At 52.0% G+C, this 17,624-nt stretch overlaps 1 protein-coding gene across 4 annotated transcripts in view; it reads right to left on the bottom strand.

Moving 5' to 3' along the window:
* USP24 (ubiquitin specific peptidase 24) overlaps positions 1-8,431 on the bottom strand; it is a 78,541-nt gene extending 70,110 nt beyond the window's left edge. For 2 of the 4 annotated variants that reach the window (XM_044302239.1, XM_044302240.1), the window contains exon 1: positions 7,877-8,425. In XM_044302239.1, coding sequence (XP_044158174.1) covers positions 7,877-8,125 — 249 coding nt within the window. In that variant the 5' untranslated portion in view covers positions 8,126-8,425. Of the gene's footprint in view, positions 1-7,876 lie in introns of all 4 variants that reach the window. The other 2 variants (XM_044302243.1, XM_044302242.1) reach the window with 2 other exon arrangements.
* Positions 8,432-17,624: the final 9,193 nt, after the last annotated feature.

Here is a 17,624-nt window from a genome sequence, read left to right as displayed (position 1 = left end):
ACGTCTGAAGTTATAAGACGAGCTGCAGACACTCACAAAGTAGTCATCATGGGGACAGGGGCTGTCAATCCCTCAGACTCTGCACCCAGTTCCTCTTCATCTATGAGATCCATGTTCAGTGTGACAGGTTCACTTTAAAGTCACCTCTAGAGGAAACTTACTGTATACTGGATTACTACTGTGCAGCCAGCTCCCCCTAGTGGTGGCTACAGGCAGACAGAATTAATTGGTTCTATAGAGTACATCTATCTGTCCCCACCCCCATTCAGATACTGTATTATACAAGCTACACAGGAATTCTCATTTCATACAGTGAGGACATGTGGCTCAGACGTGTCATCATTTTATAATGGGAGGGGGTCTGACCTCTGGAACCCCAAAATAAAGGAACTGCACTGCCAAATCAACATGTAATACAGATGTAGAGGTGCGCTGTAATACAACCCCCCTCAACCAGCCGCATTACTGGCATGTCACTGCTGGACCCTGGCGACCAGTTCATTATCATGGTGGCGGACCCCTATAATGTGTGGCAGTCTCAGGTCCACTTCCCCACGATATTACCAGAGGTGAGACGTCTGCACAGCAAGATAAGAGATTGACGGTCCTTGCATCATAACATCCCACGGGGACAATCCACAGACACGAGATTCATTAGAGAGCGACATGTGCAAAACGACAACGCCGAAAATAGCGAAATCCACACAAGAGACTCCATCTCCTCAATGAGAAACTATGAATACCCCAGAGTCTTGACCCTGCGTGATCCCACCTAACAACATGTGACATATACCATATGGAATTCAGTATTTTAAGATATGGCAGTACACAACATAAGATCTCTGTTAGCAATCAATGAATATGAACATTCTAGAGTACAATCTAGAGCCTGAAAACCTGTTCTGCCCTAGTACTTCTCACAGCTGAGGGTTTGATACAACTGTATCCAGTCTGCACACAGCAGCAGTACAAACCAGATGTGATAAGTTTGCTACAATGTAGCAGTGCAGTTTGTTTCCGTCTGGAGGGTGGGAAGGTCACTAGACACATTAGGCTCCATTCAAACGTCTGCAAACGGGTCCGCATTCGTTCCGCAATATCGGGTACAGGTGCAGACCCATTCTTTCTCAATGGGGCAGAAATGGATGCGGAGAGCACACTATGTGCTCTCCGCATTTCCGGAGCGCAGCCTCATCAAATCTCCAGGCCGCGGCTCCGCAAAAAAATTGAACAGGTCCTATTCTTGTCTGCAATTGCAGACAGAAATAGGGAGTTCTATGAGGGGGGTGCCGGCCGGGTGTATTGCGGATCCGCAATACACCACGGGTGTGTGAATGGACCCTCAGGGTACTGTCAAACTAGCGTTAAAGTCTTCCGGTATCGAGTTCCATCCTAGGGGCTCAAAAAAACCGCTTCAGTTTTATCCTAATGCATTCTGAATAGAGAGCAATCCGTTCAGGATGTCTTCAGTTTAGTCACTCTTACGGTATTTAGCTGCATGCAGCGGTATTTTCTCCGGCCAAAATTCCGGAACACTTGCCGAAAGGCCGGCATTATTTTCCATTGAAATGCATTAACGCCAAGTGTTCCGGAAAAAACAGACCAGGTTTTCCGGATGACACCAGAGAGACGAATCCCGTATTGTAATGCATCTGGATCCGCCTACAAATACTATCAGTTTGCGCACAGATTTCCAGTTCCGGCAATAGAACTGCCTGCTGGATCCTCACAACGCAAGTGTGAAAGTACCCCTAGAGTCAACAGTGAAAGCCCTCAGCTGTGGGAAGTATTAGGCCAGTAGATATAAAGAGCGATGCTACCATTCACTGCCGAGCTCTTGAAAATGAAGAATCAAAACAAGTTCTATGAGAAAGGTGCAGAATTCGCCATTCAGTGATGACTAAGGCTCCTCTTCCTCGCACATTCCCTGGTGTCAGGTGAGAAGTTATTTTTCCAGTACAAAGAAAATCTCAGAAGTCAAGAAATGTCAAACCAATCGCTGGCACCCGCAATGATATGGAGGCTCATCCCCATCGAGGCCTGCTATTGGCTGCTCCCTCTGGATGTTTTGATCCGCGAGATAGGGAGATGCGACCATGCGGGGATCAGGAGCGACGCGGGTGCCGGGGAGCGGGGTAAGTATAATCTATATGAGGGGCATGTTTTATAGTTTGGATAACCTCTTTAAGAGTCCGACGCCGACAGCCTTGTTAAAGGGGTACTCCATCACAAATCGGCTTATGATTGGTGAATGCCATACAATCTGAGCACTGACAGCGATCACAGCTTTTACTTTCACCTTTTCATTTCTAGTCACTTCTGTGTCCCCCAGAATCCTGAGCACAATCTCCTCCATTCTGAAAGCAACCTTTAGGCTACGTCTACAGGACGACTAATGTCGCGTAACAATTTTTATAATGGCAGTCTATGGTGTCGCACTGCAAAATTTGTTGCGCGACATTGGTGCAACAAACTGTTGCGCTACAAATGTTGCAGTGTAGTTGTGCCTTGTCGTCGTGTAGACGTAGCCTTAGCTCTGCTCCTCCTGATTCATGAATAGAATGCCAGGACAACAGTAAAGACTGATATAAAGGGTAAGGCCTCATGCACACGAACGTTGTTTGTTTCTATGTCCATTGCGTTTTTTTTTTGCGGATAGGAAGCTGACCCATTCATTTCAATGGGTCTGCAAAAAATGCGGACAGCACACTGTGTGCTGCCCGCATCAGTATGTCCGTTCCGTAGCCCCGCAAAAAAAAAAAAAAAAATAGAACATGTCCTATTCTTGTCCATTTTAGGCATTGCTACAATCAATCTGGGAAAAAAAGAAAAAGAAAAAAAAAAAAAAAAGGGATGTCATCCTTTTATTTTTGCAGACACCGCAATTTGCAGACCGCAAAACACGTACGGTCGTGTGCGTGTAACCTAACGGAAGAGAAAAAACACACCAGTGACATGTTACACAATGAAGCAGCTCTGTGTGCCATTCAGGGTCTGTGGAAAGCTGATACCCCTAGAGTCAGCCAGTGTCTGAGGAGGCCAAACTCCACACAAGCGCAGGAGTCCTGCAAATGGCTTTGTGCGACACCCCGCGCACACATGTAACCGGCGTCCGCCTCTCTATTAATAGTTCACACGGAGTACACAGAAACCACACGTCATCAGGACGGCCCCGCAAAGTCAGCACCTTCCACAGACAAACATATTGTGACCATTCACTAGACCCACAAAACAGGGGCTTAAAGGGACACTAACCCTAAACTCCATCTCCATTGTTTCCTATGGTCAGCCAATGCGAGGCTGAACGTAATGTTCTTATAACCTCCAGAGACATTACATCATAGGTGACTGATATCAGCCGCTCCTCTTACAACCCTCCAGCACGGATCTAACCTCCAGACATGAGATTATATGAGACTGATATCAGCCGCTCCTCTTATAACACTCCAGCACTGATATAACCTTCAGAGATTAGGGTCGTCACGATACCAAAATCCTAATTCTGCTCGTATTCAGTCCACTATGCAGCAAATATTTATTATCACCGCTTTATTTGAGGTTCCTTTGTGAAAACATTCAAAATAGGGGAAAAAAAAAACGTACATCATCCACATTATGTCTGTGTTCACATTCGAGGAAGCCTGCGTTATCAAGTATTTATTATTTTCCAAGTCTCGTGCGCTCTCCAGCGCAGTGCAGAATGCTGACCGCACACTTGCTCTTGAGGAGGATAGCCAGCCAAGTGGACGGGACTTGGAAAGCAATGAATGCACGATAACGCAGGCTTCCTCGAATGTGAGCGCAGACATAACGCTGATGATGAGGTGGAGGTAAGCAGTATTTGCTCCCATTATCAGCTGGTGTCCATATCCTCCCGGGTATCAGTGACTTTGGCGGGCGATAACTCTCCCTAATGGCGCCAAGTCTCCGCACAGCCCAATCAGCTTACAGGCGGCTCTGATCTGCTCTTGGTTTAAGGGGATTTATGTCAGTGATCTTCATGTGATATCCTCCGGTCTTCACGCTGCGCGGATATAAGACATGAGATTACCGCCGCTCATCGCTTTCACAAACATCTATTCATCACAAACAGCCGAGATGCCCGCACACCCTCCACCGATCAGCGGCACGGACGTGAAAAACAAACGTAGACGTAACCACAACTGGTTGGGGAACTACAACTCCCATGCTGCACATTAGTCATGCTGAGAGTGACTCTTTAGCTGCTGTAAAACAGAAAGCCCCAGAACACATTTGTTTTCATTCTTTGGCAGTGGGCGGTCATGTGACCAGAGCGAAGCTCCGCTGATCATGTGACGGCGTCGCCTGTAATGCCCTGACGAGTGTCTGTATTATGCGCTGACCACAAACACGTACAGGAGCCGTGGGGCCCAACACCCCCTCCCCCGCTGCTGTGCTTCCTTCCCCTGTAGAGCCTGGTTCACACTGAGTCTGTCTGGTTCATGACTGGTGTCATAGTTTAAAGGGACGCTCCAGGGACGGAACAGGAAGTATTTGGCAAATGTAGGAGAGGACAGAGGAGCGGATCAGTGAGAAAAACCGCGTCTCCCTGTAGATGTACATGTAACACGCCGCGTTCTCCACACACTCTGAATCTGTGCCTCTCCTGACACCTCTATCAGTAACCACCACATTCCCCATGTAATAACATTTCTGGAACGTTTTTTCCATGTAACGCTATGTGCTGTTGTTCCTCTATTATTCCCACTAGAAAATTATGAATGAATTGCCAGCAGTCTGCAACAAAGTCCATCTGGGTGATACCAGTTGGGGGCGCCCCCCTCAGAGTCTGACACCCCCCCATACGACACACACGCGTCCGTCCGTCCCCCCCCAAACGACACACAGGCGTCCCCCCCCCCCAAACGACACACAGGCGTCCCCCCCCCCGTCCCCCCCCAAACGACACACAGGCGTCCCCCCCCAAACGACACACAGGCGTCCCCCCCCAAACGACACACAGGCGTCCCCCCCCAAACGACACACAGGCGTCCCCCCCCAAACGACACACAGGCGTCCCCCCCCAAACGACACACAGGCGTCCCCCCCCAAACGACACACAGGCGTCCCCCCCCAAACGACACACAGGCGTCCCCCCCCAAACGACACACAGGCGTCCCCCCCCAAACGACACACAGGCGTCCCCCCCCAAACGACACACAGGCGTCCCCCCCCAAACGACACACAGGCGTCCCCCCCCCAAACGACACACAGGCGCCCCCCCCCCAAACGACACACAGGCGCCCCCCCCCAAACGACACACAGGCGCCCCCCCCCAAACGACACACAGGCGCCCCCCCCAAACGACACACAGGCGCCCCCCCCCAAACGACACACAGGCGTCCCCCCCCAAACGACACACAGGCGTCCCCCCCCCAAACGACACACAGGCGTCCGTCCCCGTCCCCCCCCCAAACGACACACAGGCGTCCGTCCCCCCCCCCCAAACGACACACAGGCGTCCGTCCCCGTCCCCCCCCCAAACGACACACAGGCGTCCGTCCCCCCCCCAAACGACACACAGGCGTCCGTCCCCGTCCCCCCCCCAAACGACACACAGGCGTCCGTCCCCGTCCCCCCCCCCAAACGACACACAGGCGTCCGTCCCCGTCCCCCCCCCCAAACGACACACAGGCGTCCGTCCCCGTCCCCCCCCCAAACGACACACAGGCGTCCGTCCCCGTCCGTCCCCCCCAAACGACACACAGGCGTCCGTCCCCGTCCCCCCCCAAACGACACACAGGCGTCCGTCCCCGTCCCCCCCCCAAACGACACACAGGCGTCCGTCCCCGTCCGTCCCTCAAACGACACACAGGCGTCCGTCCCCGCCCGTTCCCCCCCCCCCAAACGACACACAGGCGTCCGTCCCCGCCCGTCCCCCCCCAAACGACACACAGGCGTCCGTCCCCGTACGACACACAGGCGTCCCCCCCCGTACGACACACAGGCGTCCCCCCCCGTACGACACACAGGCGTCCCCCCCCGTACGACACACAGGCGTCCCCCCCCGTACGACACACAGGCGTCCCCCCCCCCCCAAACGACACACAGGCGTCCCCCCCCGTACGACACACAGGCGTCCCCCCCCGTCCCCCCCCCCAAACGACACACAGGCGTCCCCCCCCCCCCAAACGACACACAGGCGTCCTCCCCCGTCCCCCCCCCCCCAAACGACACACAGGCGTCCTCCCCCGTCCCCCCCCCCCCAAACGACACACAGGCGTCCGTCCCCGTCCCCGTCCCCATACGACACACAGGCGTCCGTCCCCGTCCCCCCCCATACGACACACAGGCGTCCGTCCCCGTCCCCCCCCATGACACACACACGTACGTCCCCGTCCCCCCCCATGACACACACACATACGTCCCCCCCCCCCATGACACACACACATACGTCCCCGTCCCCCCCCCCATGACACACACACATACGTCCCCGTCCCCCCCCCCATGACACACACACATACGTCCCCGTCCCCCCCCCCATGACACACACACATACGTCCCCGTCCCCCCCCCATGACACACACACATACGTCCCCGTCCCCCCCCCATGACACACACATACGTCCCCGTCCCCCCCCCCATGACACACACATACGTCCCCGTCCCCCCCCATGACACACACATACGTCCCCGTCCCCCCCCATGACACACACATACGTCCCCGTCCCCCCCATGACACACACATACGTCCCCGTCCCCCCCCCATGACACACACATACGTCCCCGTCCCCCCCCATGACACACACATACGTCCCCGTCCCCCCCCATGACACACACATACGTCCCCGTCCCCCCCCATGACACACACATACGTCCCCGTCCCCCCCCATGACACACACATACGTCCCCGTCCCCCCCCATGACACACACATACGTCCCCGTCCCCCCCCATGACACACACATACGTCCCCGTCCCCCCCCATGACACACACATACGTCCCCGTCCCCCCCCATGACACACACATACGTCCCCGTCCCCCCCCATGACACACACATACGTCCCCGTCCCCCCCCATGACACACACATACGTCCCCGTCCCCCCCCATGACACACACATACGTCCCCGTCCCCCCCCCCATGACACACACATACGTCCCCGTCCCCCCCCCCCATGACACACACATACGTCCCCGTCCCCCCCCCCCATGACACACACATACGTCCCCGTCCCCCCCCCCATGACACACACATACGTCCCCGTCCCCCCCCCCCATGACACACACATACGTCCCCGTCCCCCCCCCCCATGACACACACATACGTCCCCGTCCCCCCCCCCATGACACACACATACGTCCCCGTCCCCCCCCCATGACACACACATACGTCCCCGTCCCCCCCCCATGACACACACATACGTCCCGTCCCCCCCCCCATGACACACACATACGTCCCCCCCCCCCCCCCATGACACACACATACGTCCCCCCCCCCCCCCCATGACACACACATACGTCCCCGTCCCCCCCCCATGACACACACATACGTCCCCGTCCCCCCCCCCCATGACACACACATACGTCCCCGTCCCCCCCCCCCATGACACACACATACGTCCCCGTCCCCCCCCAGACACACACATAGTCCCGCCCCCCCCCCCATGACACACACATATACGTCCCCGTCCCCATGACACACACATATACGTCCCCCCCCCATGACACACACATATACGTCCCCCCCCCATGACACACACATATACGTCCCCGTCCCCCCCCCCATGACACACACATATACGTCCCCGTCCCCCCCCCCATGACACACACATATACGTCCCCCCCCCCCCCCCCATGACACACACATATACGTCCCCCTCCCCGCAGTTTGACAGCTCCGTCCTCCTCCTCTCACCTCCGGCTCCACCACCTCATGGTAGGCGGGGGGCGGGTCGAAGCCTGTACTCCTGCCGCCGCTGTCGCCCCGGGAGCCGCTGTCCATGGGCTCATAGCCGTAGTCCAGGCCGGGCCGCTCGTTAGTCAGCAGAGCCACCGCCTCATAGATGTCGTTCTTGGCCAGGCGCAGGGCCTTGCGGATGGCGCCCGTGTCCGAGAAGCCCATGCAGAGGAGCGTCGTCATGTGCTGCTCCTCCTCCGACTCCATGCTGCAGCCTCCGGGGGGCGGCCCGCTCCACACACCGGGAATCACGCTCTATACCTCACGGGAGAGCTCCTGTGCGCCGCCATGTTGACTGGCAGCCCTCACTGTCCGCCTCGGGACACGCCCACACTCGCCTGGAAACCAGGGTGGAATCGACCCTGTCACCTGATAGAGCACGTGATCGAGAAGCGCCTGGCTGCCATCTTGTGACTGGAATAAAGGTCTTTCAACTGGTTGGTTGTGGCACGTGACGGAGTAATCGGACCCGGATGATGTTGGTAACCATGTTATGGATGGCACAGCGCCCAGGAACCGCTGTGAGCCATGGTGGCGGCCATATTGTGGATGGCAAACTGTTTTATGCTTAATTTTAAAATATAATTTTCCAACTTCTGGTCCATATGTCCATTAATCAAGAGCTTTAGGCCAGTGCAAGACATCACACGGCTGGAGGCCACTGAGCAACACTGCCTGGGGGAAATGGGGTCATGTTGAGACCCTCAAGTTGTCACCAGGGTTTAAAGAAACCCAGCAGGTGTGAGGGTTAAGACTCCATGTTGTGTCCTCAGCCTCCATGTTTGTATTTCATACTGCTATTTTTTGTGTAAAGAACAGTGAGTTTCTTGTGGAAAGTTACTGTAACTTCTAGGTCACTCCTAGCCCCCACCATGCTTGTTAGAAAGGAATTTTAAAGGGGTTCTGCAGTTTTTTTACGTCACAACTAGTATCACTGGCCTGGGCGGGGCTAAGCTCTGTTCATTTGAACAGTCGTGACGTCACTGGGCCTGCAGTAAACAGTGAGAAGCCTGCAGCGCTGCTGCCTTCTCAGACAGCTGATCGGCAGGGGTCCCGGGTGTCGTTCCCCCGCCGATCAGATGCTGATGATCTATCCAGAGGATAGTTTTAGTAGTTCAGGTAGTTTTAAAAAACTGCAGAACCCCTTAAGGCTACTTTCACACTAGCATTCGTCGGTCCGCTCGTGAGTTCCGTTTGAAGGGGCTCACGAGCGGACCCGAACGCAGCCGTCCAGCCCTGATGCAGTCTGAATGGAGCGGATCCGCTCAGACTGCATCAGTCTGGCGGCGTTCAGCCTCCGCTCCGCTCGCCTCCGCACGGACAGGCGGACAGCTGAACGCTGCTTGCAGCGTTCGAGTGTCCGCCTGGCCGTGCGGAGGCGTGCGGATCCGTGCGGATCCGTCCAGACTTACAATGTAAGTCAATGGGGACGGATCCGTTTGAAGATGCCACAATATGGCTCAATCTTCAGGCGGATCCGTCCCCCATTGACTTTACATTGAAAGTCTGGACGGATCCGTACGAGGCTATTTTCACACTTAGGCTGTTTTATGCTAAAATAATGCAGACGGATCCGTACTGAACGGAGCCTCCGTCTGCATTATTATGATCGGATCCGTTCAGAACGGATCCGATCGAACGCTAGTGTGAAAGTAGCCTTAACAAGCACTAGGAGTACCAGTATGGGGCTAGCACCCACAGTTAAGATAAGGAGACGTTCTAGGCTTATAGCCAAGAAGATGCTCATTTCGGATTGTGTTTTTAATGAGTTATTGATGTAAATGTTTGACTACGTCTTCAGTTGGAAATGATCCAGAAAATCGCTTTATTAAAGGGGTTATCCCATGTAATAAAGTTTAAAGGGAGTCAGCACATTTACCCCTTTTTAGAAGTTTACCCCTTTTTTGTCAGCACATTTACCCCTTTTTAACAGTTCCCATAGCGCTGTAGCCGCAACACAGATTATTAAAACGGTACCTTTATATGCTTCAGTGGACTTCTAAAACTGCCAAAAACGAACTTTGATGCATATGTAAATGAGGGGTTGCAAGTGCCCAGGGTGACGTCCACCGCGTTGGTGCCCAGGCAGCTCTGCCTCTTCAGCTCTGTTTTCTCTCCCCCTCAGCGAGATCCCACGCCTGCGCGCTGACTTCCTTGGCCGGGGCATGCGCACTGCGATGCCCATTGCTGGCACGGCATCGCAGTAGTTTATGCGCATGCGCCGGCTAACGGATCAAACAGATAAATTTACCTCTCTTGGCTCTCTGTGTCTGCAGTGACAGCCGCTCGCTCGGCTTTCCTCCTTTTCTCCTGCGCGGATGGACCGTATCCTTTCTGCAGTTTCCGTGCCGTTAGCCAGCGCATGCTCATAAGCTACTGCGATGCTGTGCCAGCAATGGGCATTGCAGTGCGCATGCCCCGGCCAAGGAAGTCGCAGGATCTCACAAGCGGTCCAAAACGGATCAGTTTTGCCCTTAATACATTCTGAATGGATAAGGATCCACTCAGAATGCATCAGTTTGCCTCCGTTCCGCTCTGGAGGCTGCTTGCAGCGTTTTGGTGTCCGTCTGCCGAAACTGAGCAAAACGGATCCGTCCTGACACACAATGTAAGTCAATGGGGACGGATCCGTTTTCACTGACACAATCTGGCACAATAGAAAACGGATCCGTCCTCCATTGACTTTCAATGGTGTTCAAGACGGATCCGTTTTGGCTATGCTACAGATAATACAAACGGATCCGTTCTGTGCAGACGGTTGTATTATCTGAACGGATGCATTTGTGCAGATCCATGACGGATCCGCACCAAACGCGAGTGTGAAAGTAGCCTAACACAGTAGGTATACCCGGAAGGATAGGGTGGGGAAGCTACTGTGGGAGAAAATAGACGTCTAAGGTTCCCCCTAGTGAGCACAGATTCAGGAATAGACAATGGGTAATCAGAACAGCGTTCCCGAAGAGTATGAGACAGCTAAACAACTGGTAGGAAAGACAGGTGGCAAAGATGCGTTAAAGAAAGTTGACAAAATGTTTTAAAAAGCAGGTATGAAGCATAGAAACCTCGATTTAGAGGTTTGGGAAAGGTTCAAGCACACCCACAGTGGGTGGATTAAGGATCATACATGTGAAGATCTAGTTCGCATCTGGATCAAGGTAGCAAGAGAGACAGAAACCGAAGATTGGAAGCCACAAGTTTACAGGGGAAAGTTGTACTAAGAACCCCCTTAAGAGGAAACTGAAAAGGTTAAATCTGGAGGTCCGCCACCTTATAATCCTCCGAGGTCGCATGCCTCTCCCACAGCCCCTGCACAGGGAGCGGAAGGATGGATATGCAGGACCTGCGGGAATCTAAATCCAGATTGGACTGAAACCTGCAGAGCGTGTGGTGCCCCCAGATACCGTACTGGATTATATCCAGTGCTATTGAGAACAAGGATGATACCATAGGTCCCTCAGGCGCCCACCGCCGATGGAGCTGGTGGTGGAGATGGCCAAGACGGTCAACAGGCAGCACAACCTCCTCAGGCCCCCTATTATTTTCAACAGCACCTTATACAGTATGTTCCTAAGGACCAACTGGGACTACTGTCAAGGATACCTGACCCACTGACGTGACCCATGCCCACATCCCAAATGTTACAACGGATACAGGCCACTTACAGAGCAACATGGGCAGACTTATTAAATGACTTGGTAGCCCTGAAGTTAGGGGAGGCACATAATAGCTCGGTAAGAATACCCTAGAGGTCAACAGAGCGAAAAATGTGGCCTGGAGGGATTAGGAGAAGACAGGAGAGTCAGGGACAGAGAACTGCAGGACCTTTGGTAGATGGGCCAGGACAAAGGAGGATGAAAGTTCACGAAGCCTGGATGTAATGCAGGAGGCTATAGTGTCCTTTGAGTCAAGACTAAGAACTGTCAGGACTGACATGGGGGTGAGATGCCACAGGACAAATGGGAGAAGAACGTCTCACGTCTGCCTTCATGGAAGATTTTAATTTAGGATTTGGGGTGTTAAAGTGCCTTGTGAGACAGACCCAGATCCTGGGATTGGACTGAGACAGACCATGGGGACCATACCAAGTAAGTCCGGGGAGAAAAAGAGGAAAGCTGCCAGACAAATAGTGAGAGAGAGAGTAGAAAAGAGACAGTAGAGACGTATGCAGCTGGACTGCGGACGATTACAGGATGTGATTCAAATGGAGAACTGAGTGTGGAAACTTGCTCCGTGCAGCACAGAGGAAGTATATGTCTTGCCTGTCCGTGTGTCTGTGTGACCCGTTGCCCGGTGAATATGTCGCAGAACCCGTAGGAACTCTGTTTGCTGAGATAGAGAACATATGGAGATGGAAAGCTGAGTATGAAGAGTGAGACAGAGGGGAGAATGCAGGGGCTGCTTGCAGCTGCAGGGAAGTGACGTCACGGCATTGGAATGTGTGATAGCGAGAACACTGCCTGCAATTTTAAGAGAAAATAACAAGGCAGTGTATGTGAGGTACTTAGTGTGAGTGTGTGGAGCTCCAGAAAATGTTATTTGTTAATAAGTACAAAGATTTGTGTGTGTGTTAATGTATGGGAAATATTTCTTTATGTCTATGTGAGCGAAATCAGCTTTACTGATGGAATCATCGCAAAAACACAGGGAGATGTGCACTCTGGTTTTAGGTTAAAAAGGAGTGAAATTCCTTTATTCTGGATATATATAAAAAAAACAATGATGAACAGACATAGGGAAACTCACCGTGTGTCACGGTGGGGAGTGGGGAAAACCCCCCACCGTGCGGTATGAAAGGGTAAAAAGGGGATCAGCCTGGCCAAAAGGAGTAATAAGGGAGCAGGTCACCTCCTACAGCGTCCCTAATCCTCTCCCTGACTCCTCACCGTATGAGCGGACCCCGATGGTAGGACGACTCATACTCAGGACTCATAGAGACCCTAAGTCGCCCTGGTAAAATCCCTCACCAAGGAGCCGGGAAGAGACGACCTGTTCATCCACAACACGGAGGAACAGGAGTCTCTATCTGAGGCCAGGCTGCAAGGAGAGGGGAACACATACAGCATATGGAGATGGCAGGTAAGCAAAACCAATAACACACTTACCTGTCACAGACACACTGACTGGAACCTGTGCACTAGTGCTGCTGTCCACACCAACATTAAAGGACACAGAACACACCACAAACCTCACAGGAACCCAGGACACCCATAGCTGCAATAAACATGAGACAGGGGAATGTCTAGCAAACATGACACCAAACACCACCAGACATGTAACACCAAACTAGACATACCAACACCCTGAACCATACAAATAGGGACAGGAAGGGAAGGAGACACCGGGATAACATTGATGACCACAAGGGTGGCCCTCACTGGACAGATGGAACACCCTGGACTGGAGCAGAACTCCAGCACCAACGACAGCTGAAGTACAACTGACTCCAGCCAGGAAACCACAGAAGATATAAGCCAAGTGACCACACCCAGCCAGGGAGTTAACCCTTACAGCACCAGACAGAGGGAGGCGACAACTTAAAGGGGAAGTGCACACACAAGCATACTAAACCACATGTTACCACCGGCAACAGCATGCATGGTAACCATGTTATGGCAATCACCCAGAAGGCAGAGACACTGCCACTGCATGCTCTCACAGCAACACATTGCCGCGGGCAACCGCAAGTGTGGCAACAGTGTCACAGCGTACACCATAGGCCGTGACACCGTGTCTCCGGTCACTGCGCATCTTAAGTCAGGAAGTCAGCCCTTCGAGTGAAGCAGTACCCCCCCCCCCTTTAGGCATGCCCAGGAGAGAGCAGTGGCCAATCAAATTGATGCTTTTCTCCAGCCCTGGGTATTCCAAAGCATGATGAGGAATTTGACCTGTTCTGTTCAGAAATGCAGGGTCACAGTACTGCTGTGCTTACTCAGAAGCATGGTGAACGTCAACGCCCAGTGGCATAATTCTCAGCTACATTAGATCCTGTCGAGGCGTCCCCTCCTGCGTCAGGGCAGTTGCGGCAGTGCAGGCAATGATTCAAAAATCCTCAGAAGTAGTATTGGACTACCCAGTGATTGTACAAACTCCCCATGACATACAGGGCATTCTCACACAGGTGCAACCAAAACATATGTTTATGGCTAGACAACTCAGATTCCAATATGCCCTCCTCATGCCAGACAATATTTCTTTCACAAGATGTACTACTCTGAATCCTGCTACTTTGTTACCAATCACAGATTCAGAAATGGGGGAGGGTAGCACAGGTAGCCTTTTATCTGATTTAGCTGAAAATGATCCTCATGATTGTATACAGTTGATGCAGCAAGAAACTTCTGGATTTTCTCATGTGCATAAAAAACTTCTTGATAACCCCGATGTTAAGTATTTTGTAGATGGAAGCGGGTTTATGGGAGAGGACGGCCGGTTCCACACTGGATATGCAGTGGTCATACAGCATGAGGTAGCCGTTGCTGAACCACTCCCTCCGCACATGTCTGCACAGGAGGCAGAGCTGAAGGTGAACATCTACACGGACTCCAGGTATGATTTTGGGATTGCACATAACTATGGACCCATATGGCGGGCTAGAGACTTTTTGACTTCTGCAGGTCAGCCCATTAAAAACAAAGACTCTGTGCTTGAACTAATGAACTCTTTACTGTTGCCAGAAGAAGTTGCTATTGTGAAAGTAAAGGCTCTCACAAGGTGTACCACGGCAGAGGTAAAAGGCAATGACAGAGCTGATAAGGCAGCCAAGCTAGCTGTGCTCCGGCTACTGAGTGCTGATGCCACCCCAGTAAGAGCCTTAAAACCTGTGGAGATATCCAAAGACACTCTGATCAAATTGTCTGAGCAGGCCCCACCTGAAGAAAAAGAACTATGGACTAAACAAGGGGCTGGGCCAGATGACCAAGGACTATGGAGAAACGAAGACAGAATTTGTCTATCAAACCCTCTGTACCTGGTTATGGCTCAGGAGGCCCATGGGCCTACACATCTGTCAAAAGGTGCCATGGTAAGTGTGGTAAATATTGGCTGGATTGCTCCAGGGTTCTCTACAGTTGCAGCTGTTTTGTGCAAGGATGTATGGCCTGTGCATTGAATAATCCAGAGCAGGTGGTGAAGACTCCAAGCAAGCACACCCCTAGGCCACTTTACCCGTTCCAGAGACTGCAGATAGACTACCTACAACTACCAAAGGTAGGCGTATATGAGTTTGTTCTCATGTGTGTTGATCTCTTTTCAGGTTGGCCGGAAGCCTTGCCAATAGCCAAAGCCAGTGCCAAGAATACGGCAAAGAACTGGTCAGTGAACTGATATGCAGGTATGGTGTTCCTGAAGTTATTGAGTCAGAGGTTCCCACTTTACAGGTGAAGTGATGAGAGAGGTTATGCAAGCATTAGGGGTGACCCAAGCCTTTCATATAGCTTACTATCCCCAGCAGTGGCCGAGTTGAGCGCCTGAATGGCACATTGAAACTGAAAATACAGAAGACCATGCGGGAGACCCAGAGGCCCTGGACAAAGTGTTTGCCTCTAGTCTTATATTCCATAAGAACCACTCCAAACAAGAAGACAGGGTTGTCCCCATTTGAGGTATTGTTTGGCAGTGCCCCAAGGCTAGGATTGTATTTTCCTCAACAGTTGCAGACTGACAGTATGGTCAGTTACATGAAGGCCCTCACTGAAAGGTTAGATCACACTCATAAACAAGGGTTTGCTTCCATTCCAGACCCTGATCCAGTAGAAGGCACACACAGTCTTGAGCCTGGAGATTGGGCGGTGATAAAGAGGTACGTGAGGAAAACCTTTGAACCCAGATTTGATGGTCCCTTCCAAGTCCTGTTGAAAACTGCAACCTTTGTAAAGGTGGAAGGAAAGCCTAACTGGATTCCAGGTGCTGACACGTGTATCCATGGCGCATGCTCGAGATTATGGCTCAGCGAACGCATTCTGTGGATGCACATGTCAGCGCCTGGAATCGGCCTCACAGGATGCACTGCACATGCGCCAGCCGGCAATGAGGAGTGAATAAATTAGCAGTGGGGCGGTGCTGAGCTCCAGGAGAAGGGGCGCGTCTGGGCACCAACGGCCGGAGGGACAGCCCCTTGGGCTCCTTACTACGGTAATTACCATATTAATAAAAGCGATTTTCTAGACAAACGACAACACGTAGGGTAGTAATACTAGTATATATTAATACAAAATGAGTGTGATGATGTGATGATGTTAAAAGCTCTGTCTCTAAAATCTAGGTGACAGAATCCCTTTAAGACTCCATGTTTTGTCCTCAGCCTCCATGTTTGTATTTCATACTGCCATTTTTTGTGTAATGAACTGTGAGCTTCTTGTGGAAAGTTACTGTAACTTCAAGTTCACTCCTAGCCCCCACCATGCTTGTTAGAAAGGAATCTTAACAAGCACTAGGAGTACTAGTATGGGGTTAGCACCCACAGTTAAGATTAAGGAGACGTTCTAGGCGTATAGCCAAGAAGATGCTCATTTCAGATTGTGTTTTTAATGAGTTAATGACGTAAATGTTTGACTACGTCTTTAGTTGGAAATGATCCAGAAAATCGCTTTATTAACCTCTGCTCTCTTTAATAAAGTTTAGAAACTCTTGATACACGGCTCTATGCCTGTGATGGTCTTTCTCTATGGATATCCATAACTTCTAATTCGGAGTCCACTGCTCATCCGGCATTCGGGTCTTTGCCTCAACACAGGCGCTACCCCGACCAGTAAGAAATAGGAACGAGGGCAGCGGCAAATCTATTAATAATAGGTCACTCCTCCAACTCTGCCCAATTCATATCTATACACGCCCAGTGCCCCCTCACAGTAGTTATACCCACATTGTGCCTCCCTCACAGTACTAATATCCACATTGTGCCCCCTCACAGTAGTTATACCCACATTGTGCCTCCCTCACAGTACTTATATCCACATTGTGCTCCCTCTCAGTAGTAATATCTACATTGTGCCCCCTCACAATAGTAATGCCCACATTGTGACCCCTCACAGTAGTAATATCCACATTGTGCCCCCTCACAGTAGTAATATCCACATTGTGCCCCCTCACAGTAGTAATATCCACATTGTGCCTCCTCACAGTAATAATGCCCACATTGTGCCTCACAGTAGTAATATCCACATTGTGCCTCCTCACAGTAATAATGCCCACATTGTGCCCCCTCACAGTAGTAATACCTACATTGTGTCCCTTCACAGTAGTAATACCCACATGGTGCCCCCTCACAGTAACAATACCCACATTGTGCCCCCCTCACAGTAGTAATGCCCACATTGTGACTTCTCACAGTAGTAATATCCACATTGTGACTCCTCACAGTAGTTATATACACATTGTGCCCCCCCCACAGTAGTAAAGCCCACATTGTGCCCCCCCCCCCCCTCACAGTAGTAATGCCCACATTGTGACCCCTCACAATAGTAATATCCACATTGTGCCCGGTCATTGTGTCCCTGTGTTCTTTGCTGTAGCTCCCCCAGTATGTGTTTGGTCTCTGTAGATGCAGCTGTTATGGGGGCGATATCTTCACCACGTGCGTCTATCGTTGTAGGTGGCGCACATTTCTACATTTCTCTGCTGTGGCGCCTCCGTGCACAGCGCTGGGATGGCTTCATTCTTGGACAGGACGTGTGTAACCTGTTGGAGGGAACCTGCCTGCTCGGGGCAC

Source organism: Bufo gargarizans, chromosome 7, assembly GCF_014858855.1.
Source record: "Bufo gargarizans isolate SCDJY-AF-19 chromosome 7, ASM1485885v1, whole genome shotgun sequence".
Classification (NCBI taxonomy): Eukaryota; Metazoa; Chordata; class Amphibia; order Anura; family Bufonidae; genus Bufo; species Bufo gargarizans.
This window is presented reverse-complemented; position numbering and strand designations above follow the sequence as displayed.